At 39.5% G+C, this 24,563-nt stretch overlaps 1 protein-coding gene across 3 annotated transcripts in view; it reads left to right on the top strand.

The window, feature by feature from the left end:
- CABCOCO1 (ciliary associated calcium binding coiled-coil 1) overlaps positions 1 to 17,604 on the top strand; it is a 62,967-nt gene extending 45,363 nt beyond the window's left edge. Inside the window, exons 6-12 of one of the 3 annotated variants that reach the window (XR_015289795.1) lie at positions 5,694 to 5,753; positions 6,143 to 6,283; positions 8,845 to 9,357; positions 10,026 to 10,299; positions 11,622 to 16,461; positions 16,881 to 16,955; positions 17,246 to 17,604. Coding sequence is in view for 1 of the 3 variants with exons in the window: in XM_023930218.2 (XP_023785986.2) it covers positions 5,694 to 5,753; positions 6,143 to 6,283; positions 8,845 to 8,886 (243 nt within the window). In the remaining 2 variants the exon portion in view is untranslated. Of the gene's footprint in view, positions 1 to 5,693; positions 5,754 to 6,142; positions 6,284 to 8,844; positions 9,687 to 10,025; positions 16,462 to 16,880; positions 16,956 to 17,245 lie in introns of those variants that run through there. The other 2 variants (XR_015289794.1, XM_023930218.2) reach the window with 2 other exon arrangements.
- The last annotated feature ends 6,959 nt before the right edge of the window (positions 17,605 to 24,563 follow it).

A 24,563-nucleotide genomic window follows, 5' to 3' on the forward strand; every position in this document is an offset into this window, starting at 1 on the left:
GTTCCTTTTCCTTGCAGTCTAGTTTTTGAACTTTCAAGATTTATGTTTCCAGTCTTTCCTCTGCAATCATAAGAGCTAACTTTATTTTTAAATGAAAGCTGAGATTCTCTTGTAATCCCATAACTCTAGGAGATTTGGCAATGATAAATACAATGTGAATTTAGAGTGATCATTCCAAGGTGAATCATTTAGTGATGTGTCCTCAGCTTTAAAGCCAGCTGGGGATTTTTGGTTTTTTTTTTTTATGTCTCTCATTTTGTCTTTCTAAATAATCTGCAAATTGGCAGCAATAATTGGAAGCTTTGTAAAAGCAGTAGAAGACTGCAGCCTAGTAACATCAGGGAGTTTTGTTGTTTTGTTTTTTCCCTGGTATGTTAAGATAGATAGATTCCAATAGAATCTAGGTATTAAGGGCACTCTGCATTAAGGTATCTCTGGAGAGGGAGGCTTTGGTTGTTTTTGTAGAAGCACCCTTTTCTACTCAGTCAAGCATTAAAATTGGCAGCAGTTCCTGGAGTAGCAAGAAAATCCTGGTTGTTGTCCTCATATAGTTACTGAAAACAGTAAGAGGATATGTAAAAGCTTTAACTCCAAGAAAAAATATTTATAACTGTGACATTGTGTTTCCTTACAGTAATTTATGGACAAAATGTAGGAAAGGAGGAATACAAGTTATAAATATTTCTTATGTAAACATAATGGCAGTAGCAAATTCTTTTTATTTAAAAATTAATATTGATATTCATTAATATAAATTGCCACATTTCAGATGACTCTGATGTCCTTGAGGCCAGATGTCACTGACTGATTTACAGCTTCCTGGGGGGAGGAGGAGATCCTGTTTCGTCAGTGTAGGCACCAAATAGCTTCAAATAGCTATTTTAGATTAGAATCTTTACTAATGTATTGCCAAAAAAGTCAGTTCACATCACAGATCAGAAACATGGAAAACTCTTTTAGAACATATTGAATTGGATTTTGAAATGCAGGAAAAAGAGCATAAAGCCTACCTTTGACTCACTGAACTTCTGTCTCTTGTAGGAATAGGGGTTTGAAAACTCCTGCCCAGGAACATGCACACAGAATTTCCATGTGCATCATTAGCAACCAGGAGACATCCTTCAGAGGCAGAGTTTTAGGTCCTCATTGATCTTAAATCTACTTTTAATATTAATACAAATGCGTGTAGCAAGGGTGTGCAGGAGGTAGCTCTGCCACCTCAGTCATACCACAGAGATCAGATATCAGGATTAAGTTTTTGAGTACTTCATCAAATCCTTTGGTCCTTTGAACCTCATGTATTAAATGCTGCAAAAGAGGATGGCAGATGTATTTGTAGAACTGGCAGCAGTCCTCCAGGAACCTCCATCACACATGGGCAATGCCTCCACAGGCAGGTGGGGTGGATTTGTTGTGTTTGTATATGCTGGCAGGTTAAAGGGGAGGGATAAAAAAAAGCAGGCTGGTTTGAGTCGGTGCATCTCTGTCCATTAGGTATCCATTCAAATTCAACCACATGAAATACAGGCTTCTAATATGATATGTAATCTCTGGAAAATGCCTTTTATTCCAGCAGATGAAATTCAGCTCATTAGTAGGTGTGTGGCCAGCCATGCTTAGCGTGAGTAGCAAACCAATATAAGTCCTGTATTACAGAGTTTGTTTGATAGAAAATATCACATATATATGAGAGAAACCTGTGCAGGCATCTGGTAGTATAAGGTCCCCTGGGATATAAGTATAAACTACAAAGGTGATAGGAATATAGAGAATAATGCACAAATAACTCCCTTTTTGAAACTCATCTGCCATTTGTATAAATCAAACCTGTATCAATTGAAAGGCTTGGAAAGATGTTGCAAGGCTTTAGAAATGGTCCCTGTTGAACGTGGAATCTTTCTTCCAATTTTTATAAATAATTATTTTCCTGTGTTTGGTAAGCTGCAGAGAATTTTTTAAGACTGTGTGGAAAGGGTACAGAATTTCAGTTAATATCAAGATGAGAAGGTGGTTTTAAATATTACTGTGATACAAAAGCCTTCTATCAAAGAGGCAAATGCATCACCACCTCAGTCTTTTTTTCTTGTTTATGAAATAAGTAAACATAAACTGTGAATTCTCATTTTCAGCAAGTACATTAGTAAAGCCAAACTGACCTTGACCTTATGTTTGCTAATTTCCAAACTCTGATATTTATTCCTGGAGTAGATTGTTCCACTTCATACCACATACATAAATACTGCAAACCTTTCCAATGCCTTGCATTAGAGTGTAAGTAAATAGCTAGTTTTAATCTACATAATATTTTGAGAGCAGACGTTCTGTGCTATGACTATTACCCAGCAGCCATTTCTATAATACTAAAACCTCTTATATATATGTTATTAAAAGCAACACTATCAGCCAGGGCTTGTTATATGCTGCAGAAACTTTAAATAATAAAATACAGCATGGATAAAATCTGCAATAATAGTAACTTAAGAAAAATTAATTTAAGTAACAGATAACATCTGGGGAAAAATGTAATGGTATATTGGTAAGTTATGCAAAGCTAATTTTATAATAACTACCACATCTGTGGAACTCATCTATTAGAATGTTTTACCAATCTTCTTTCCTGTCATTATTTTGTTTTAGAAATCTCCCTGTGTACTATTTTACTGTTTTTTCTCTGCCTACATTTGTAAAAAGGCAATTTGCTACCTCTCAACAAGGAAAGTATGTGAGTTTTTATGAAGAACAAAACAGTGCTTTTTATGTCTTTATGCACACTTGTACCAGAAAGAATTCCAGAATAGGATTGTGGCATGAGGCTGTGTTCTGAGATCAGTGTCTGCACCAGCTGCAGTTCTCAGCTGGGCTGGTGCTACTGGGCTGGGTAAGTGGTGCTGACCCCTCAGTCCCATGTCAAGCTGTGCTGACTTCTCCTGGCCAGGTGGTCTCCTGGCACCCCACTTCGCCTCAGAATTGGTAAGAATGGTGCACCTAATTGTCCCTTCAATCTCTTTCAGAGCAGCTGACACTGATATGCTGGCTACATTTGTGCAACTGCCTCACAATGTCTTTATGTTTGAATTCCTGTGGACCCACTGGACTGCAATGTGCAGAAAAATATTGCCAATTAATTTTTAAGGCATTATCATCTTTCAAAACTGTTTCTCACATTTTGATAATTATATTGATTCAAGAGAACACTTTGAGTAATACATCTTTGTCATAGTGAATAATGCTCACATAATGACAAATCTTCAGGAATTAAAAAAGGAGGCTGAAGTTTTTAATGTAGGTCAGTGGAAGTAATTCACCATAAATTTACTCAGACTTCAGAAACTAGCAGCATTTTTTAAAACCTCTGTAACTATAAAACTTACTGTGTCTCCTTCTCTGTTTTTAAATAGATTTTACTACAGAGCCATTGGTGCTAATAAACATGAGGTTTTGTTCAAAGGAAACACAAAGACTTAATTGTATTTTTTAAAGGAAAGTATTGCATCAGAAGGATTAGTTTAAATACGTTTGTTGGCTTCAGGCTCTCACCACAATTAATTCGTTCTACTTTTCCCCTGGACTTGTTAAGGACACAATGTATAGAAAAGAGCAATGGCGAATGGCATTTTTAGGTTACTATATTTTGGCTGTAAACTGTAGTCCTGCTCATAAACTTGTTATTACTAAACAAAATGCTTGATATTCTACATTGAAGTTTCACAGTCTTTAAAAAAACTTTTGGCTGAATGTTGGGACTATTGTGGCTCATTAAAGAGACTAGTTCTGCTGTAATTTAGTTATTTTTAATGATCCAAGGGTTATTATTAGACATGGAACAGATGAGTAAAGAATGGCTCTCTGTAAAAAGACGCAGTGAAGTAAAAATATTATTCAGAAAAACAGAGCCTCTGAAAATCTTACCCATGCAACAAAAATGTATTTGATTGGCTTGGAATTGATTCTATAAACCTGGTATATTTTTTGACATAAATTTTTTTAAAAATTTGCTGGACTGGTGAGAATAAATTAAATAATAATTTAATCTAAATTAAAAAATATTTTGAGTGAATAGGTAACTAATTAAGCAAAAAAAATAGTATTTTAAGGAAGCAGAAAGGAATTTTGAATTCTTATCTACTTCAGCTAATATTTTTAATAAGAAAATATAAGGTAAGAAATCAGAGAAAATGGAAATAGCTGCTAAATCAACAAAGCTCTAGTTTTTAAAAAATTGGAATTTGAAAACAAAGTGTCTTTATTTTTGAAAGAAGTACAATTTGGGTCAGTTTTTTTCATTTTGATACAAAACCCAAGCTTTCTGATGATTTCTTCTGTGAGTATGTAGCACTAACTAAGTACTGAAAATTTGAATCACAAGTGATAGAGGAAAATGATTCTATAACTGTTTTTATTTGCAGTTAAAATCTGCAAATGTTTGTGTCAGCCTTTTAGGTATTTATAAACATGGCTAATACTATCTACCTACTTTACTGAGCTCACACATAGCAGGGAACCTTGGAGGTAGTGACAGAGCCCAAACAGAAGTTCTGAAAAGTTTTTAGGACTGAAAAAAGAGATTTCTATTGTAATGAAGTGGCTCGGTTGAACTTTTTGTTTTCAGTTGTTGCTATCACTTCTGCAGATGTATAGAAGCTTTAGTATTTTCAGCATGTTAACTGTAGAAAATAACTAAATGACCCAAATCAAATATCAACCTAGCTACAATTTCAAAAGTTTGAGAAAATTAATTTATGGGAACTGCAATTACCTTGATGTGAATTAATGTCATTTACTTATACCATTCAAGCAAAATCCTGTTTGTAATCACTGACTCAGAACTGGAACATCTGCCTTGTATTCTCTATGGGCACTTCCCTTGTAGAGGCTTCAAACACACCATTTCAGTGCTGTACCCTACTCCTTGCTTGGTGACAAATGCCTTTTTCACCCTATTTGGCACATATGTTCTCTGTCATCCATTTTTTTTAAAGTAGGACACAAAACCTTGTCCATTTAGAGGACACAGGGCTGCATCACTCCATCTGCATCACTCCTGGTAACCTGAGCATGGACTTGATGCTTCATCCAGCTGCTCCAAGGGGGAAAAGCCATGCCCTTGTCAGAGCATTCCTGCAGCTGCAAGTCACACAGAAGAAGAACACCGAGGTTCCCATGGTCACAGCAAAGGAACAAGATGAAGCATTGAAACTTGGACCATTAACAACTCTTAAATTATAGTTGCATATTAAAATATTTTCCTTAGGGCCTTATTTGGTTTAATGCAACTTCACACCAACTTACTCCTTTGATACTGCCCTGCAATTCCAAACTGCAACAATATCCCTGTTCAAGACTGACAAATTTGCACTGGGAAGACAGAATGTTATCTAAGCACTGTGTTTTCTAAACGTAATTATCCTCATGAGTAAGAAGCTGTACTGTTACAAAATTGTGAAAATCATCTGTTCTTTGCAAGCATTATAAAGAAGGCCCCTTGAGATTCAACTAGAAATTAAAGCTGATCTATAATCATTTTCAGAATGCTTTCCAGTTCTGAGCACCTGGATAGTAACAGAAAAGGTAATGTTTTTTGTTGTTTGCCAGACATTTCATTTCCATTAAAAAAAAAAACTGTGAGAAACCTCTGAGCAATAATTAAACATGAATTACTTTTTTTTACTTTTTTTTCTATTTAATACTACCAGAATGAGATTGAACTTGACCAACCTGCAGTTTCCCCCTCAGCTTCAGCGATGGAATCTCAGGTATAATTTTGTTCCTTTTAGTTTATTTTGGGTTTTTTAAAGCTATTTTTCTACAAATTTCCATTGGATCCCAGCCACTGATGGATTTATTCTCTAAAACATACCATACATTTTCTTCTAAGATTGAATAAAATTAAATAAAATTACTTATAATGCATTAGTCAGACAGCAGAGGACATTTATTTGAGTGAGCCACTCTGGGCTCTCACCCTGTGGGAGTTTGTGTCTGCCTGGCCTATGCAGTGTGAGCAAATCATGATGGTGTCTGTCAAGGCAGCACTTCCCAAAAGCAGCTCTGTGTGTTGTTGCCTTTGTGCTGGTATTTTTGGGTCAAACAAAGGGCAGGAGGATGTTCTAACTCAGTTTTTCCTCTGGCTGGTTGCTGTTAGGGGTCTGACAAGGGGGATTACCTGCAAGAGTCCTGTCCAGAGGCAGCATCTTCTGAGGTGGATGCTGTAGCTGGAGTTGCTGCTGAAGATGAGAAGTCTGCAGTGTGTGAAATCCCAAATGAAATTATTGGCAACCTTGAGGTACTATTACTAGAAAGCTCTTCACTAATTCTGTCTATGGTTAATTAGCTAGCTCAGTCTTAATGAGTATAAACTGTGCTTGTGCTAAAGCTGGCAAAAAGCACATTCATATGCCATAAAAATGTGAATTAGCCTCTATAAATAACTCCTAGTTTAGTCAGCTTACATATGATAAGATAAAAAATACTCAGAAATATGACAACATATATCTTCAACCTTACTATGTGTCAAAAACACGGGCCAAATCCTGCTCTCAGTGATGACAGTGATAAAGTTCCTTCTTAGGGGTTCAGGACCAGCTGCTGTGCTGGAGTATATGCAATGTGTGCCTCATATAAATTGTTAGATGCATCTATGTTACATGCCCTCCAGTTTGTGTAAAAAATTACTTATGCCAATTTTAGGCTTTTTCTGGTAGGTGTGTGACTACACAAGAGCTGTCTTAATGAAACAGATCAGCTGTCAGTATGTGGTCTACAGACTCTGAGGGGTCCATGATTTCTTTCTGTGAGGCTCATGGAAGGGAAGGAAGCTACTGTCACTGGAATTAACAGGAAATGATTGAAAGTCTACCTGCTAGAACAGATTTGCACCAAGGGATTGCTGGAATTTGGTCTTACTGGCAACAACCAGGTGGCATTAGGCACTTTGAACTTCAGATACAGCACATTAGACACTATTGACTAAGCAGCAGTTTAATAAATACCTAATATTATCTGAAAATACTGTGGTATTGGTAAATTGTCTTACTTGGACTATGCATCAGTGGGGAACAGGAATTAGAATTATGGTATGAATTAGAGTACTTAGATCATTAGCTCTACCTATTTGGGTTTATATTCCATTTCAACATGTCCTTAGAAATGGGAGGGAATCTCTGGCCTGTGTTATCTTACTCCTGTCCCTACCAATAGAAAACAGTAAATACCTGGTTTTCACTTGACATTTATGCCATTAACATCAGTGCTAAGAGTGTTTTTTCTTTACAGAACTGCACAGATGAGAAAAATGCTTTATTTTTTTACTTCATTTTGCAGCTCTGGTTGTATACAAAGAAAATAATTTCCCCTCAGGTTTTATTTTTTTCGCCAGTGTATCATTTTAACCTGTTCTCTCAGTTTCTTGACTTCCAAAGTAATCTTATAATTGGATTTTTACCTGATTCATGATCAAACTCATACCATATTTTGTTACGTGTGAAATATGGTTTCACAATCTGTATTATGTCTCGACATATACATTAACAAGACAGCTGTTGCTCTAATTGAGTCTAGAAATTAACTTTTAGTCTGCTATGACAGTGCTGACACTCAGTGGTCTCAGCAACCTTAGAGAAGTGTGATGGCATATGGAGGATCTAGATGATCACTGTTCCAGCAACCAAGTACACACATCACGTAAAGGGATGAAGACATATTTGATGATACTTGGATTGAATGTGGGAATATGGTGAAGGCCATCTCCAAAGATACAAAGTTGAGAGAGAAATTCCAGCCTTTTGGTTCCAATCTGAGCTACTGAGAACTTTGAAAACATTTCAGCTGTGGTTACCCATTGATATACTGCAGAATAGCATTAATGGGGATTTCTAGGACTGGCAAGCCACAAAGTTCCTAAAATGTCAGCTTACTGCAAGCTCTTCTGGTAAGAATCCATTTGCTTTATCAAAATTACCCGAATTCCATTAAGACTGTAACTCTGAGGTTTGGAACAGTTTACGCAGACTCTGTAGAAGACCTGTGAGCCTGTCCCAGTTGTTTGAACTTGATGACTCTTTGAAGTATTGTCATTGCACTCCTTTCTCCATTTCTCTTGTATTTTTGCAGTAATCAGTGTTCATACTGAAAAATATACGTAAATTACCTATAAAACCACCAGTGTTTGTGGCCCTTTTTACAGTGATCCTACATTTTCAAATGCCATACAAACAGAGATTGCTATGCGTTGTCACTGCCAAGATTTCATTAGAATACATCACAACCGCTGTACCTTCCCCACAAATGTTACATTGAAAATTAAACACTCAGTGTCTACAGCAGTTTGGATCTCCAGAATGAGATACATATTCATTGTGTTTGTAATTAAGACAGGCAAGTAGCATCACAGAAATATGTTTTTTTATTGTTCATTTTCAGTAATGCTTTTTAATTCCAGCACTGTTTCGATAAAATACGTTACACTAGAGAACAAACATCTGCAGCAAAGGAAAACAATGGCAACAACCAGGTCCCAAAGCAATTTTTCTGGTTTGGTGTCTATTGGTAAAGGCTGTCTGAGAATAGAGGAAAATTAGCCTGTCTCACAAGACAAGGTTATATGACGAATGTCTGTCCCAGATCACTTCCTGCTCATGGCAGCTATGCCATCCATCGGAATTGTGCACAGCAATATGATAACGTGTTATCACATAGGATAGACTGGAACACCGTCCTGTCTGCAAAACAGGAAGGTGGAGGATAATGTCTGCCTTGCTGCACTACACCGTGTCAAAACCACAAAGACAATGTGCAGCCTAAGATAGCTCCATCATAACCACTTCTTTCTTCTGATTTTCTTTACAGGCAGCCATAAATGAAAAGCTGCAAATGCAGGAAGAAGCTTAGACTTGGAGAACAGAAAAATTGACAAGTCCTAAATAGCCAGATAAGAAAGATGATGCTGGGTTTTTCAGGAATTGGGCAGTAGGGGATGATACTCACAAAGGCTGGCTTGCTACCTGAACCAAATTATTTCTGTGTAGAGGAAAATGGTTAACATTTCATTAACAGTATTGGAAAGATTTTCATCCCAGTAGTATTCCATCCCGGTCCCTCAAATTTACAGTGTTCTGCCAGTGATGTTGTTTAGTTTAGATTTAAGTTGATTATAAACAGAAGGACACATAATTAAAACATGTTAAAGTTCAGTTTATTTCTGAATACAAATGCTAAGTTTGTGAAAAAAAGCTGCAGTTTAATTCTTCCAATTGTGAAATACTTAACAGTTTCTGCTTTACACCTATGTTATTTTTCAGGAAATGTTGCTTGCTACAAGGAAAATACATAGAGAGAAAATATCATTTTGAGGCACTGCAGGTATAATTAGGAGAGAATTTAATTAACATGTGATTATACACCTTGCACTGTAGCTATTCATTAATAAGATGTATGTTATTTTGTTTTAATTTTCTTTCTAAGCTTTAAAACAAATTTAATAGCTTACACTTCTTTCTTTCCACCATATTAAAATTGCACAAATGAAGAGTTCGCACTTCAATATTCCCAAGAGTTCCTTTAGATTTCAGTAGAATTTTTTCTGGAATGCACGTATCCTTTCATCTGAGAATGTTTCCATATTTTGTCAGACATTATAAAAATGTTTCATGCTCAAAAGGAATCCAACCAAATAAATGACCTCAGAAGAACCAGATGAACTTCTGTGTTTCAAACTTGCGGCCTATATTAATTGTGCCACAGAACTCTGTGCCCTAGAAAGCATGTGAAATACAAGTCATGCTTTGAAATGTAAAGGCTGGATTGGATTGCATGTTTCATGGAATACATGAGAAATAGAGAATTTTATTTGCTGCATTTTCATATTTATTTACCACTAAGTAAAAAGTTATATTTTGTTTAATTTCATCCTCATTTTTTGATGGTGGTAAATGAAAAAAGTTAGCAAGCCTGACTTAGCCAGTCAAAAGAAGAAAATAGCTTGTAGCAGTTCTCCTAAAATACCTGATTTGATGCTGTCTGACTTTCAGGGGCTGCTCCTGGTGGGCATAGTGCTGAGCATGCAGACAGAAGGGTCATTCCCATGTTCTCAGCAGGAAGTGGTCCCACAGCTAAGAACAACACCCAGTAGCTGTGCCTGGGCACCAAGAGCCTGGGTGTGTTCTGAAGAGTGCATGTGCAGTGTGGGCATGGAGCTCGTGCAAACCAATGGTTCACTGAAGGGTTCACTGTTTGAAGGGGACAGAGCATTTTCTCATGAACTGAAAAAAATTCTTCCCCTGGTGCATGATAAGGAGAAGTAAGGTCTGTAATGATTCACTTTCAGGTTCTCTTGATTGTTGTTTCCAGTGCTAGCCAGAGAATTAGTGAGAGCTTCCTTTCAGCTATTAAAAGCTGACTGTTTGCTTTGAACACTGAAGGAATTAGTGAAGCATTATTAGTTTTACCTTTAAAAAAATATTTTGATTCCTGGTTATGTCCTTTCTTATTTTATTCCTATGAAATATGACTTTTTTGTTGACAAAACTTTCTGAAGTCAAAATGTCCTTTATTTTGATACATAAATCCATCTCTCAAGACATTATGCTAATGTCACTGTTTCCCTAGTTTTGAACTCAAAGGTAGGAACAGAACTTTTGAAGAGAGCTATCCATATAACAAAGAGTACTTTAAATACTTTTCAGTGTAAATGTGTTATTGGCAATTTAGCATTGTTTAGCACTTCAGACCTAAATCTGAGGACTGCAGCATTCCTGCTGTAATGCTAAACAGAAAGGGACTAACTGTGGTTTATATTAAGACCAATGCTAAACAAAGACTTTTGCCCATAGCTCTTTCTCTCCCAGATTTTGTAGAACCTCTTGGAAATTTTAAAGTGCTTTGAAGATAAGAAATAGTGTAAGAACCTCAAGTTTTACTGTGATGATTTGTTAGCAGTCAGTCTTAAAACATATGCATAACAGCTGAGATGGTACAGAAATCCAGTGAGTGAAGTCCAAATCCCACAAACCATATTTGTAACCAACTTTCTGCTGAACTAAATAATCCACCCATTAAAGAGTAGACCTTGGGATTTTTGGGGAGTGGGAAGGAGGATGGTTAGGAGACTGGGGGAGGGAAGATGAGTAGACATAGCATCTTTCTAAGCAGTCGGAGTGTGAGTTCTGACACAGCATATGAACATTGAATTGAAGAATTCTTTAATGTCTTCAGAATGTTAATATGAAATGCAAAACATCATACTTTGGATAGATGGGTAGGAACAAAATGTTCAGATGCAATATGGTGCATTAGGAACAGTCTCCATTCTGTATTCCTGGCTTTCCCATTGGTTTAAATCAGGCTTGCTGTTTCTCCAGTCTCTCATGTCATGTGGAGTTACTGCTGTAGTCATCTCTAAAAATAATTATGCTGTCATTCCTGGGACCTACACTTGAGGCTTTGATATTACTATCTTTGAGGTTTTTTGGGTTTTTTGCCACATTGTTGATCTAACAAAGTTCTTTACAATGCATATACATAACATAGTTCCTAACAGTTTCCCACCCTACAGAGCTCTCGATTTAAAGCAGATAGATCTTGTAGAAATGAAGGGAAGATGTTTTGTATTCTACCTTGTCTTCCAGAGAAGTGGTGGGGTTCCAGGAGCAGAGGACAGATGAAACAGTATAGTTTCTCCTGTATAAGGTATAATAGTGATGCTTTTTATCATCTTCATGGCAAAATCCTTGTCTTTACTAGAATTTTATAATGAGACAGTGAAAAACTAGTAATTATCCTCTGGTAAAAGAAAAGCTCTATTTTCAGACAGTGCTTTTTTGCATTACACTGACAGTGTGATGGAAGTTTAGATGGAAAGCAGCTTTTCTAGTAAGGAGCTGGCTTGAAAATTATGGGAAAGGAGACAAAAAAAGAAGACAGTTTTTTACCTGTTTTACAGTATTTTGTCATGATCTTTTCTTCTCAAGCCTTTCTTCTCTTCTTTTGCACCAAATTTTGATTTGAATTTGAAAATATCCACACTGCTTCTTTCCTAAAATTGTAACTGCCATTCGTAGAAAAATCGTTTTCCCAGAAAAGCCACTGTGAGTAGGCTTCAAATATAGCTTTTCACAAGTGTGAATAAGACATTTTCTTTAATAACCTACACTGTCAATCTGACCACAAAACATGGAGAAAGTTGGCTCTGGCCTGTTTCAATCAGGCTCTTCGGCACATGATCCAGCTGACCACTCAAACATATTCATCCAGATGGGTGTGTTGTACTTACCTGAAAAGCCTCTGGAGCACAGGTTTGGCCTTGGGTTGACCCAGAAGGATGTCAAAGAGAACCACAAAATTCTGTCAGCTGGCACTCTAGGGATGGCTGTGTGTTCAAGATGAAATCCCCTCTGCTTCTCCACTACAATTCACAAGGAAGAGACAGCAGTGAAAAAACACTGTGCTGCTTGCCACAAGCAGCTCCAAACTTAATGTTTGGAATGAGCATTTCAGCCCATTTTGTTGTGGCATTTTGAGTGTGCAGAGCAAGCTTCAGGCTCTAGCAGTTCTGGATTCAGATCACATGTACCAAATGGAAAAAAAAATAAAAATAATCAAAGGATAGTTGCAGTGACTCATGTAATTGCAAGTCCCATTCAGATGCAGAGCCTTAAACAGGATGTGGAACTACTAATGCTGCAGAAAGAACGGAATGTAAAATATTTCCAGAGTAGAAACAACCTGACATTTTACATAGTAGACTGCTTTAAACACAGTAGTGCTACTTTAAAGCCTGTGCTGTTGTTGACTCAACAGAGCATGCACTAAACAGAAGGTTTGTTCATGCAGAATTCCTCACTCACAGAGTTGCATAGGCCTGCTGGGAGTTGTGTTTATTTTGAATGTGTTTTTGAATGTTTCTGACTCAAAGAACAGAAAAGGAAAAGGTGAGTTTCTACAAGCATCCCGGCCAGGTAGGGGGAACAAGAGGGGAGATCTGTGGCCTTGACATCAGGAGGCTGTGAGGAAGAAAGGTCAAAAAAAGTTTTTCTCCTAAATAAGCATGTGTTCCTGGAGAAAGGCTGGTGGAGCTATTATCATTTCAGGATGCTGATTTGCATGGTCATTCATGATGGGAGCCTCTGGAGGTTCCTTTCAGCACCTTTTAAGGTGAGCCTGTTCCTCTGCTTACTTCAAAGGTGGAATCAGGATTTTGCCTCCCTACACTGAGGTTGGTCTACATAAGTATTTCAAAGTTTTCATTTCTCTTTACAGTCATTTCTGAAGAACTTTCATACATTTTCCTGACATTTAAATCTTACATTTTTAAACTTCAGCCAAGAAAATTTTCTTCTGTATTTTTATGATTGCATTGATTGTCACATAAAAAATACCCTAGCAGAGCAAGGTCCAAGTATCCCAGGCTGCTATCTTTGGCATTAGCTGTGGGAGATGCTTAGCAAAGGGCATAGGAACAGGGCATCCTAACGGCATACCCCTTCCATGGATTGGTGCTTTAGAAACTTGTGGAGCCAGAGTATTCACCCATCAATTGAAATTGAAGGAGTTCTGTCACAGTGGGGTTCTGAGACCTCTCTTTCCCAGTTCGGCTGGGTTGAGCACGGCAGAATAAATTGGGACAGGTACGATGGAGTGCCCAAAGATAGATTTTAATGTTCACAGAGACCACGTGGTCCGAGGGGCTGCTTCCAAAGACCTGGGGGTGTGGTTAACCTAGAATTACATATGGGTACCTGAGGGCAGGATCCAATCACTAACGCAGACTGGGGACATGACCTATTATAGAATGACTCCACTAGCATCCTCCCAGCACTCCACCTCCCAAGGCTTTAGGTTTATTTCCTCCGTGTTAGGAACCTGGTCCGAGGTGTTATCTATCCCAGCTAATTCAGTTCCCACATCTGCCCCTACTCTTCAAATTGAAAAGACCTTCAGTTAAGATTTCTGAAAAATCCTTAACAGACAACTTTTAAAACAGGGTGGCAACATAAAAACAACTACAAAAATCAGTAAACTTGTTTTGACTAAAGATAGCGTCCAACTAGATAAGTTCTCTTTCCTGAATAGTTCATTGAACTCCTTCCTTGAGAATTGTGTAGGGACTCACTGTGGTCTGAAAGATTCATGTAGCTCATGCCTCCAAAATCTTCACAACTATATCCTTGGGCTAATAGCAGGAAGTTTATTGCAATTCTGTTCTGTAGGGTGGCATACCTGATGCTGTTAACATGCAGCAATAGCTTAGTCAGTTCTCAGGACAGCATTGGTTTACCTACTCAGCCAGCACCCAAGATCATCCAGCATTTTTAAAGCTTTTGCTCCAGCAACCCCAGGTGCCAGTATTGAGGCTGCTATTCTCTTTCCTTTACTTCAAAAGTTAATCTCATCTTTGCAATCAGATTCAAATTGGATTCAATGGACAAATCTCTTATGCCTATTTTTTTAGTCACGAATTATGGAAATCTCAGGTGCTAGCACAGAAAGCCTTCTCAAGCTACATGGTCTGCCCTTAAGGTGAGATGGAATGGCAGGCCATGCTCTGTCTCCACAAATGAGAAATGTTACAGATGGTAACTGTAATGAGAAATCACTGGACCAGGTTTAAGTGAGGAGTATTGCATGGATCAGGATGGGTACAGCAAGCAGGAGTCCCTTAGGGAGTCATGTCTGGTGGAATAACCTGCGGATAGGACTTTAAATACTAATAATGCTTATAGAGCTAAGAAACTGGTGGTATTAATCAGCAGTGGTTAAGAGACAAGAGAAGGCTATCCAAAAGCCTCAAGGTATCTTTTCTGCAGATTCTTCCTGGGGTTCTTCCTGTTAAACTTCTTGGTGTTCCTGTTGAAGCTGCAAATATGACTTGATATTTTTTTCTGGAACCCAGAGAGATCCTTTATCTGTAGAGACACAAGCATATCCCTTCCCCCAGAAAATCAGTGGGAAAGGCCCTAAAATTTTGCTGGTTTCTAGATCTCTAGTTAGGACTAGGTCTCTCTTTTAACTGTGCTTGTGTGATATTGGAAAAATGTCTAATAACTGGGGTGTTAAGCTCCATAAATGAGTTGTTCAAGAAATTAAAAACATATGTAGCATTACTGAGCCTCCCTGTAGTGGTCATGGTCTCCATTTTTCTTTTTCTTGGTCTCCTAAAAATAGAACAATCATCTACATGAAACTGAACAGAACAAACTAAAATTAAAACTATCCTCATAGGTCTGTGGGGGGGTCCCAACCAAACTTATTACCTCTTCCTTCTGTTGGACTAAAAACAACGAACATAAAGAATTCCTAAAAACTTTTAACATACAGCTTAACAACATGGTAATAACATTAACATTATAACAATAACTAAAAATATTAACAAACTTGTAAACTTACAAACTGTTATCTAACTGCATAAACACTTTCCCTACTAAACCAAATTAGTAGCTCTATGTTTGCTTTCTTTTCAAGACTTTTCCATGTTTCAGTGAAGTTACCTTCGGTCTGAAAGGGGTTGGCAACATCATGTATACTACCCCCCTACCAGGCAACCAACTGGGTCATTCACAGGGTATGAGAAGTCTATGCCTTGGGTTTTACTCTGCATATTTAATAGGTTTCTTGTCACTGTTGTTTCAATAAGCTTCTAAGCTTTGAGAGCTTTGTTTGTACCCTTGGCTGGTTTGCCTAGATTTGTTAATTTGCCAGATAAACCGGAAATAGCCAACAGCTCCCATCCTTGAATAATACGTTAACACAATTTTTAAATGACTGAGAACAAAACTTAATTTTAGATTTGGAAGTCACACAACTAAAACTGTAAGATTTGTGGAAGAGGAAAAAAAGACATTAATATTTATTTTTCTTTTGAGGGCATAAACAACCCAGCAAGTCTCTGTGAATTTTATACAGGAAAAATTCTGAAGTTAAATCAAGATCTTAAATATTACACAGTATTATACTGAAATTCAATGCGCATTTGAAACTACAGTGTCTGGGACACCCCTTCCTGCTGCCCCCTGGCCTGATCTTTCCAGCACATCTGTAATGCACCTGACTGGGCTGCAGACAGCGGTTGCAGGATTTGTCGGCGGTGGCGCCGGGCCCGAGCCCCTGCAGGAGCGCAGCTCTGCTCTGCTCTGTTTAATATTGGCCTGGCTGCACCATGGGCCCACCCCACTGCAGCTGCAGGAAGAAGAGACAAGATTCTTGGCAGCCATCGGAAGACCGCCTGGCACTGCGGGCCAGGGTAGCAGCGGCAGCCGGGGGCAGACCGCGGATGAGGCGCTCACTCGCTGCTGGTGGCTGGAGCGGCACGGTTGGGCCACCCGTGCCCCCGAGCGACAGCGGCAGTGCCCCGGGACTGCAAAGCTGTGCCGCTGAAAGGGGGGAGATGGTCACCATCTGTCCGTGGCTGGGGTCCCCTGGTCCCGGCACGGTGGCCACCGGCCACGGCTCGGTGTCGGGGAGCAGCCTGAGGTGGAAGGGGTGGCGGGGGCGGAGCGGGGGCCGGGGACAGGAGCTGGCCCTGTGCGGCCTGCCACAAGAGCGGGCAGGGACAGAGCAGGAGCGTGACCCGGGGCACGGGGAATGGGGAAGCCAAAGGTGGGGCTAGGTGAGGAAGCCTGAGACATTGTGGCTGGAGTGTATTGCAGAGAAGGAGCAGGGTCCTTAGCTGGCGTTGTTTCAAGTGAATAGGGGAGAGGATGGGTCATCAAAGGTACTGGGGGAGAGGAGAGGGACAGGGAGGGGGGCTAAGGGTTGCAGATAGCGTGGCCAGAGCGATCTTGAACTTTCGGTGTAGAAGGCAGAAAGAAATACATAGTAGCAGAGTAAAAGGGCAAATCTGATTTTTCCTCCAAGTGCAGCAGCCTTTTCAGCCCCCTGTTCCACTCCAGGGCAGTCCGAGGGGCAAGAAGGATGAGAACACGAAAGGACCGGAGTTGCAAATTGCACGGGCTCCAGTGTACATGGTGATTTTTACTGTTGTGTTCTTATTCCAGGGTTAGAAGGGTTGGAAGCATACTGGGGTTGGGAGGTGGAGTTGGAATTTCGCCACTTTATCTCTTCGGCTTTAAGGATGTCGAGAATCACGTGGAAGACGGGCAACAAGCAAGAGGTTTGCAGGTCCCTCGTTGTTAAGTCACACAGCCTGATTCCAACTTGTGATACGTGGCATGAATAAATTCGTGCTAAAGTTATAGTCATCTTGTCTGATAAAAATCCTAGTATGAATATTTGTTTACAAAAAGTGTATTTCCAGGAAATCTTCATCTGACGAGATTACAGTGATATGCGCCAAAACCAGCATGAATATTCGTCTGTAGAAAGTGTATTCCAAGGGATTTGTCAGGCACCACGATAAGGAGAGGCACATGTACCAACATGCAAAAGAAGACAAGACCAACAGAAGAAGGCAAAGGACCCCCGAAAAGCCTGGGAACATATAAAAAGGACCTTGTGATAGTCACATTTTGTGAAACACAGTGGAGCGGTGCCAGACAGGCCCCCCCCCCATCTCACCAGGAACTGTTAGCCTGTTTCAGTGCCGATCTGATTTTTTTGCTTGTGGCTTTTACAATTGTATTTTAATTATGGAATAAATTCTTTTTATTGATCAAATTGGTTATCCATTTATAACACCCCTGAATCTCAAAAATCCACAGAAAAGATAACACAGTCTGAGCGGTCTCCTGCAGCCCTGTGCGGATTGCCAGTGGCTGGGGATGCACTGGGGAGGTGGCTGGTGCAGGATGGCCAGGAAGTTTTGCAAGACCCATTTTAGCAGGGTTTTGAGCTTGCTTTTTTTAATGTCCTTCACATGGTCTGCTAAAAGTTCTTTAAATTGTCCATGTATGTCCCGTTCTAAATTGGACAGTCTTAGTCCCATCCTGCTAAACTGGGACCAGGGCGGATGTAGCCTCCTAGTTGGGGTAGGTGCGATGGGAAGGTGTCCCCTTTCTCTGCTCACTTGCGTTCCATGCATGAGTCCTCTGAGACAGCTGGTTGTTCTCCTCCCATGGCTGCTCGCTTCTGCGTCAGGTGTGACTTATACCAGAGCAGAGTCCTATTGGTTTGCCAAGACCCAGCAAAAGCGAGTCCCCTAGAGGTCTCAGTATGAGGAGGTCCCTGTTCGAATGCCACGTGTCACAGTGGGGTTCTGAGACCTCTCTGTCCCAGTTCGGCTGGGTTGAGCACGGCAGAATAAATTGGGACAGGTACGATGGAGTGCCCAAAGATAGATTTTAATGTTCACAGAGACCACGTGGTCCGAGGGGCTGCTTCCAAAGACCTGGGGGTGTGGTTAACCTAGAATTACATATGGGTACCTGAGGGCAGGATCCAATCACTAACGCAGACCGGGGACATGACCTATTATAGAATGACTCCACTAGCATCCTCCCAGCACTCCACCTCCCAAGGCTTTAGGTTTATTCCCTCCGTGTTAGGAACCTGGTCCGAGGTGTTATCTATCCCAGCTAATTCAATTCCCATAGAGTTTGTCTAGTCCTTTTTTGACCTCAGCTGTGCTCCTGCCCACCATGCTATTCAATGGCAGTAAGTTCCACACTGTCATTTTTGTGTTGTTGATGAATTCAGTTGCAGTGGATACTGAAGGCTCAAATTTCCTTAGCTCAGTGGCTTTCAAGATTCTCGGCTGTATTAGTGGCTTGTGTCTTGAGAGTGGATAACCAGGAAGACACTGGCTTTTTGTGTACAGCAGGAGCAGCTGAGATCCAGGTAAGAGAAAGCATCTGTCAGTCTCTACAAGACCCAGACAGAAGGTATGCACTGTTACTGTTTATCACTTCTATTTGTGCCATATCTAACTTGGATTAACCCTCCTGAGCAGTGATGCATCATTCAGTCTTCATCTGGGTGTCAAGGGATACACAAGTGGCCCTGCCTAAACAGAATGATACTGACAAAGGGAGGTAAAATGACCATCTTTGGTCTGTCAGGCAGGCAGCAAATAGTTTCCTGTTCTAATCATCAGAGCAGCAAGTTTCCTTGGAGCATGTAACTCGTGAATTACCACGCGACTCTGAAAGGAAACTTTGCCCTTTGATTGTTTTCCAAAGAAATGTCCTGAATTTCTTTTCTGCCAAATTCACATTACAGATCATACTAACAAATTTTCCCAAGCCTTCTTGACCTTCTCTGTTCTTTCCAGTAGTAAAAGAAATTTCACTCATGGCAGGGAGATGTTGAAGATTGTTAAATTTTGCTAGTTCAGGAACTGAGTGAATGAAACAAGCTTAAAAATATGTAGATATCACATTTCAGAATGCAGTTAGTTCCACTGGTAAGAAAAACGAAACTTGTGATAATTCTGCTGTTTGACAGTGTGTTAGAAAATGGCCTGGTAATGGCGGGGGGGGGCTGTATATGCTCCCCTATGATGAGGGCAGAAGTGTGTATATGGCCCTGCGGAGCCCTGATTTGGGAGGATATTGGTTTTTGTTTATTTTTCTCCTTATTTTTCCCAGTAAATCTGTACCTGCTCATGCCGAAGTAAGGCAAGGTAACAGCAATGCTTTGCTTCAAACAAGGTGTTTTACACTGATTGGAGCTTGGGGGGCTCAGTGTTTAGTAGCACCACTTCCTCTGTTACTGACTCATTTGTAAACAGCAGAGAGAGCCTGAGAGCCCTCTAGCCTGGGTTAGGATTTCGGGGTGTTTTCTGAATGAGCAAGGTGAGAAGAAACCCCTTTGCTGTACTTCCCTGCTGCTGACAGTTCCAATATGCAATTGTCACAGGGTAGTTTTGCCACTAACCCAAATTTTTCACTAGAATTTTCTAACCCAGCATCTGTCTGGATAAAAGAGGGATGCAGATTTTTGTGCTGGTTTTGCTCTGAGATCATTCTAGCCTTTTTTTTTTGTCACATTTCAACTTAACAAATTGCTGGATCATGCAGCTCTGATGCCCCAGAAACCATTTTCAGTGACATACTACAGAAGCAGGACTGATACAGATCTCCTGACTGCATTTCAAAGACATACCTTTGGATTAGAGGGTTGCAGATGACTTTAATTCTGTAGAACTCTGTGGAAAGATGTTCATTTGCTGCCAAAGTCTCTCACTTTATTTTTTTATCTTCTACTCTAATTTTCTTTGAGTAATATAGATATGGGGGCTGATCTTCTATTGAAGTAAGGAAATCAATTATTCAAGTGAATTCTGTTACTATCAATGCCTGTATTTCTGTGAAATTATTATTATGTGGGGCTACATGAAGGTATGTCTTTGTTATATATGTCAGCTTTCAATACTGTCTCCCAAATATAAATTATGAAGATGATTTTAAAGCCCGTGATCTCAGTTTTACTAACTCCCTACTCAGACAAAATGCTTCTTGATCTTGCTAGGCACATTTATCGTGGTGTGAATCATGTGTGATAGAGCTGGGCTGGGGCTGGGGCAGCCGGGATGAACCCCTGCTCCTCCCACATGCTGAAAGGTGGCAGCTGGTGCTTCCAAACCGTGGGGGAACCTCACTTCTGCTGGGGGTTTTCTCTGAATAAAATCAGTTTTAAGCATGAATACATCAGGCTCAAAGCAAGAATTGGATCTGTTTGCACATCCCTGCATTGTGTTCTGAGCAATTTAAACGTGTGTGATAGTATTGAGAACAGAGTGATTTAGATGGATGCACATTATTCCTCAGCTCTCTGTCAACAATCAAAAATGAGCTTTTGGATTTATTAGTTCCCAATCCTGCACCCATCTTAAATCATTACCATATAATAAGGACTCTATATGGTGCATTGTCAATAAAACCTAATATTGAGAAGATTACCAATCGTCTAGTGCAAATGGAGAGCACTGTAAATGATTTAGAGAATACGTGTCAAACATTAAAGCTGTCTAATACCTTCTAAAGTAGGATGATACTCATAAATCTAAGATAAACGACCTGTAAAACCACTTAAGAAGAAATAATACTCATTTAATCAGGTTTCCAGTGGGAAAGACTGGGTAGGAGAGCAATTCATAAAGAATTATGAAATTTCTTCTAATTCAGGACTTTGTTGATACAGAATACATTTGAAACATACACCTGATAAACAATTTTTCAAAAACTTGAAACTACTGTTGTAATAGCACTAAATTATGGCTCCACCGAAAAAAGAAAAGATCAAAGGGCATTCTTTTTATGATTTATTTTTCCAGATTCAGCACTGTGTGTGTCAGATATAAAAAGTATTAATTGGAAATACTGTTCTGCTTAATCACAAGGGATGTAGTGTTGGATTGGCTTTTGTCGGTGTGGCTGTCCATACTCACTGAAAACAGTAGATTCATTATTGCAGTTCCCTGGGAGGAGCAAGTCATCATTTACTGGGACAAGCCTGGTAAAAAAATACAGCAAAACAAACCCCATGTTTTCACAGAGCTGAGTGGTAACTTGCACAAACTTGATCTGTTTAGTGTCTTTTCTACTTTTTTTTTACCCCCAGACCCACTTGAAAGATGGAAACGTATGTGGTGGAAAAGTTAGGTCATGATTTTCACTACCAAAGGTCTGATTCTTCACTTCTTGCACAGACAAAACTTCCATTCTCTTCAATATGTTTTTAAGGCCACTTGTTAATTCCTGTTCATTCTTTTGGCTTTATGAGTGCCTAGAGCTCAGCGTCACTGCCAGCATTTATTAAAAGCTGACACAGAGCTTTTCTTGAAGCAACTGTAGTGGTATTTTTAGCCATGGAGCAATCTTTCCAAAGAGCACTGTGCTGTAACTCATGTGACTCCACTGCTCTGCTGACCCTAGTGGACTTACTCATCATTTACATAGCAGCAAACAAGATCAGGTTCTGGCTTGATGCCTTATTTCCCTTGATGCAATAAATGTGCTACTTGCACATACATTTTACTTCAGCTCATGTTTGTTTAGATAAACTCAGAATCCAACTTCTTTTGTCTTACTGTGAAAAATAAGGGTGCTTAACTGCTTCTCTGAGTGGAATTGGTGAATGAAATGCAAATGCAGCTCATCCTTATGTAACTCATTTGTACTGCAAAAATAACCACAGGATGGCATGGTTATGGTTAAAATGCATTATCCATCACCTTCTTTCTCCCTTGCTCTCACAGAGTGCAAAACATAGATTCAAGCACACCTGTGTGAAAGCTGTAGTCTCACCAAGTCATAGCAGTGGTGTTTTGGATTGGTTGGGTTTGTAATGGGTCGGGGAGCAACCTTGGCAGCACATTCCCACTGGTGAGTTTTTGAGATACTGAAGTCTTTCTGGAAAAAAGCTTGTTGATTTACTTTCTACTTTCTTCTCAGCTGGCATAAAGACTCATTTTACTAAAATACCAGTTAAACCGAGCGTCTGTTAATTTCAGAAATCTGTCAGCCTCGATAACATTGCTTTTCTGTTTCCTGAGAATACCTTGGAGTAACTGGCTTTGCTACTCCAAAGCAGAGCAGCTGTTGCATGTATGTGTTGTATTTGCATTGTATGGCAGGGTATTTGATATTAATTTTAAAAAGTGAAAAATCAGAGGCAACAGCTGGACTGACTTTCACCTAGTGGTTACAGGAACTATTGTGTTTCACTGTTGAGAGAGAGCAGAGGAAAATTCACACACGATTGAGAACTGGAGAAGCCTCTGAGAGCTGGGAGCTGAAGCCTCCAATTATGTAAAATGGCTTGTGAAGGGTGAAATTGCTTGGAACTGATCAATTTTTATTTAGGTGTCAGTGCTTTTTAAAATCTATGGATTTTTTTAAACAAACTCTAAGGGACGATAGAAGGAGGGTGATGCTAGTTAACTGGTTATTAGTTATTTTATGGCAGTCAGATAACCAGTTAACCAGTTATTCAATGGCACTTAATCTGGGAGATGCAGATGGCTTGGGATTTGATGAGGTATCAGTAGTCTGTGTTGTTGAATCATGAAGAGCACTCAACAGGCAGTTGGGCTGGGGGCATCATGCACCAGCTGCAAACTCAGCCCCAAGGGGGCCTTAGAAGGGCTGAGGACCTTCCCCTCCTCTGCCACGTGTGGGAGAGACCCCTATTCCTAACTCATAAGCAGGCAAATCACATATGCACTCCTCAGTTTTTTTAATTAAATCAAAATCTCGCTAATTTGGCAGCATACCTATCGTGTTCTTTCCTAGCAATGAACTATTATTTCTTCTTTTATTCTTTTTTTGCTTGAATCCCAAGCTATCAATGGTTTTCAAAGAAAAAGGAGGTTTTTTTCTTTAGAAAAAAATCTATTCACATTATTCATGATTTTTATCAAGAAGGAACCTTTCCTCTTTCAACTAGCAAAAAAATGGGGGGAGTTTGATCTTCCTCAAAATCGTTTGAGAACCTTGTACCTTTCTTTCCAGAACTAAAACTTTCTTACAAAGCTTTGGATATTCAGTGGAATAATGCCTATTACATAATTGAAGCTCAATACAATACCTTGGGGCTAATAAATGGTCTCCTGGTTCTATAGAAAATGTAACAAATCATAATAGTACTTACTGGGACTAGGCCAGGCACAATGACAAAGTTGCTTTTGAAAGTGAGTTGTGGCCAGAAATACTCTTGGACCAAAATCATTCTCTTGAAAGTCAGGAGGACATTTGCTACCTTTATTTTCAGCCTAGATTTTACGTTGATCCTGCACACTGAATAAAATCAAGCCTGACAGAGCTGCTACTGCAGCTGTTACAGCTGTAAATGTGAAGAAGGCCGTTTAAGACAATTCTGTTTCATTGACTGTGTTATGTGGAAAGTATGCAGATTATATTAAAAATAGCCTGATATGTCTTTATTGTGTGGCTTTTTTTTTTTTTTTGAGGAAGCAAAAGATTCTGCACTATTGAGCAGTTTATTAACATTTCTGATCACAGTTCTTTTACTTAGAAAAGAATTGTTCTATTGTATTGTATGCCATGAAGCTGCCTGTAAACAACTGGCAGAGTACACTGGTTTGTATTCTGCATGAGGAAAAAGTCAAATTCAATTGATTAATCAAAGGGGATATTCTTTGATGGAAGGGAACCTTTTGAAACTTTATTAAAAATCTTGAATAAGCTATGAGTGATCAAAGTTCATAATCTGAACTCCTGCTACTACTTGAATACAGTAAACCTTCAAAATTACTGATAAAGCAGGAGATGAGATGTCTAATAAAAAGAAATGCTCAAATAGCCTATTTCCAAACATCTCTCTTGATCTGGATCTTGGTTACACCATTGCAGTCCCACTGATTTTACTGGAGTCACCCTATGTTTCCACTGGAGAGACTGGTAGTAAGAATTGAGCCTTGAACCTTTTTTCTGTGACCAGTCTAGAAGTATCTATGAAAAGACTCCCTGTCTTTTCACTGAGGGTTTTTCTCTCATTCTGAAAGAAGAAATGAGATTGCAGTCAGCAAAGCTGAGCAGCGATTAAAGATAATCTAGGTATGACCTGCAGTCTGATTGTCCCCTCTGTTCTAGGAGGAAAGCAATCATATGGCTAAATGCAGGATGACTGATGGGAGTGAAGATGAGTGAAATGGAAATTCCCGGAGCTGCAGAGAAAACAGAACTCAAACAGGTGGAATAGCACGGCTCTATCTT

This window comes from Cyanistes caeruleus, chromosome 8 (genome assembly GCF_971803275.1).
Source record: "Cyanistes caeruleus chromosome 8, bCyaCae1.hap1.1, whole genome shotgun sequence".
NCBI lineage: Eukaryota > Metazoa > Chordata > Aves > Passeriformes > Paridae > Cyanistes > Cyanistes caeruleus.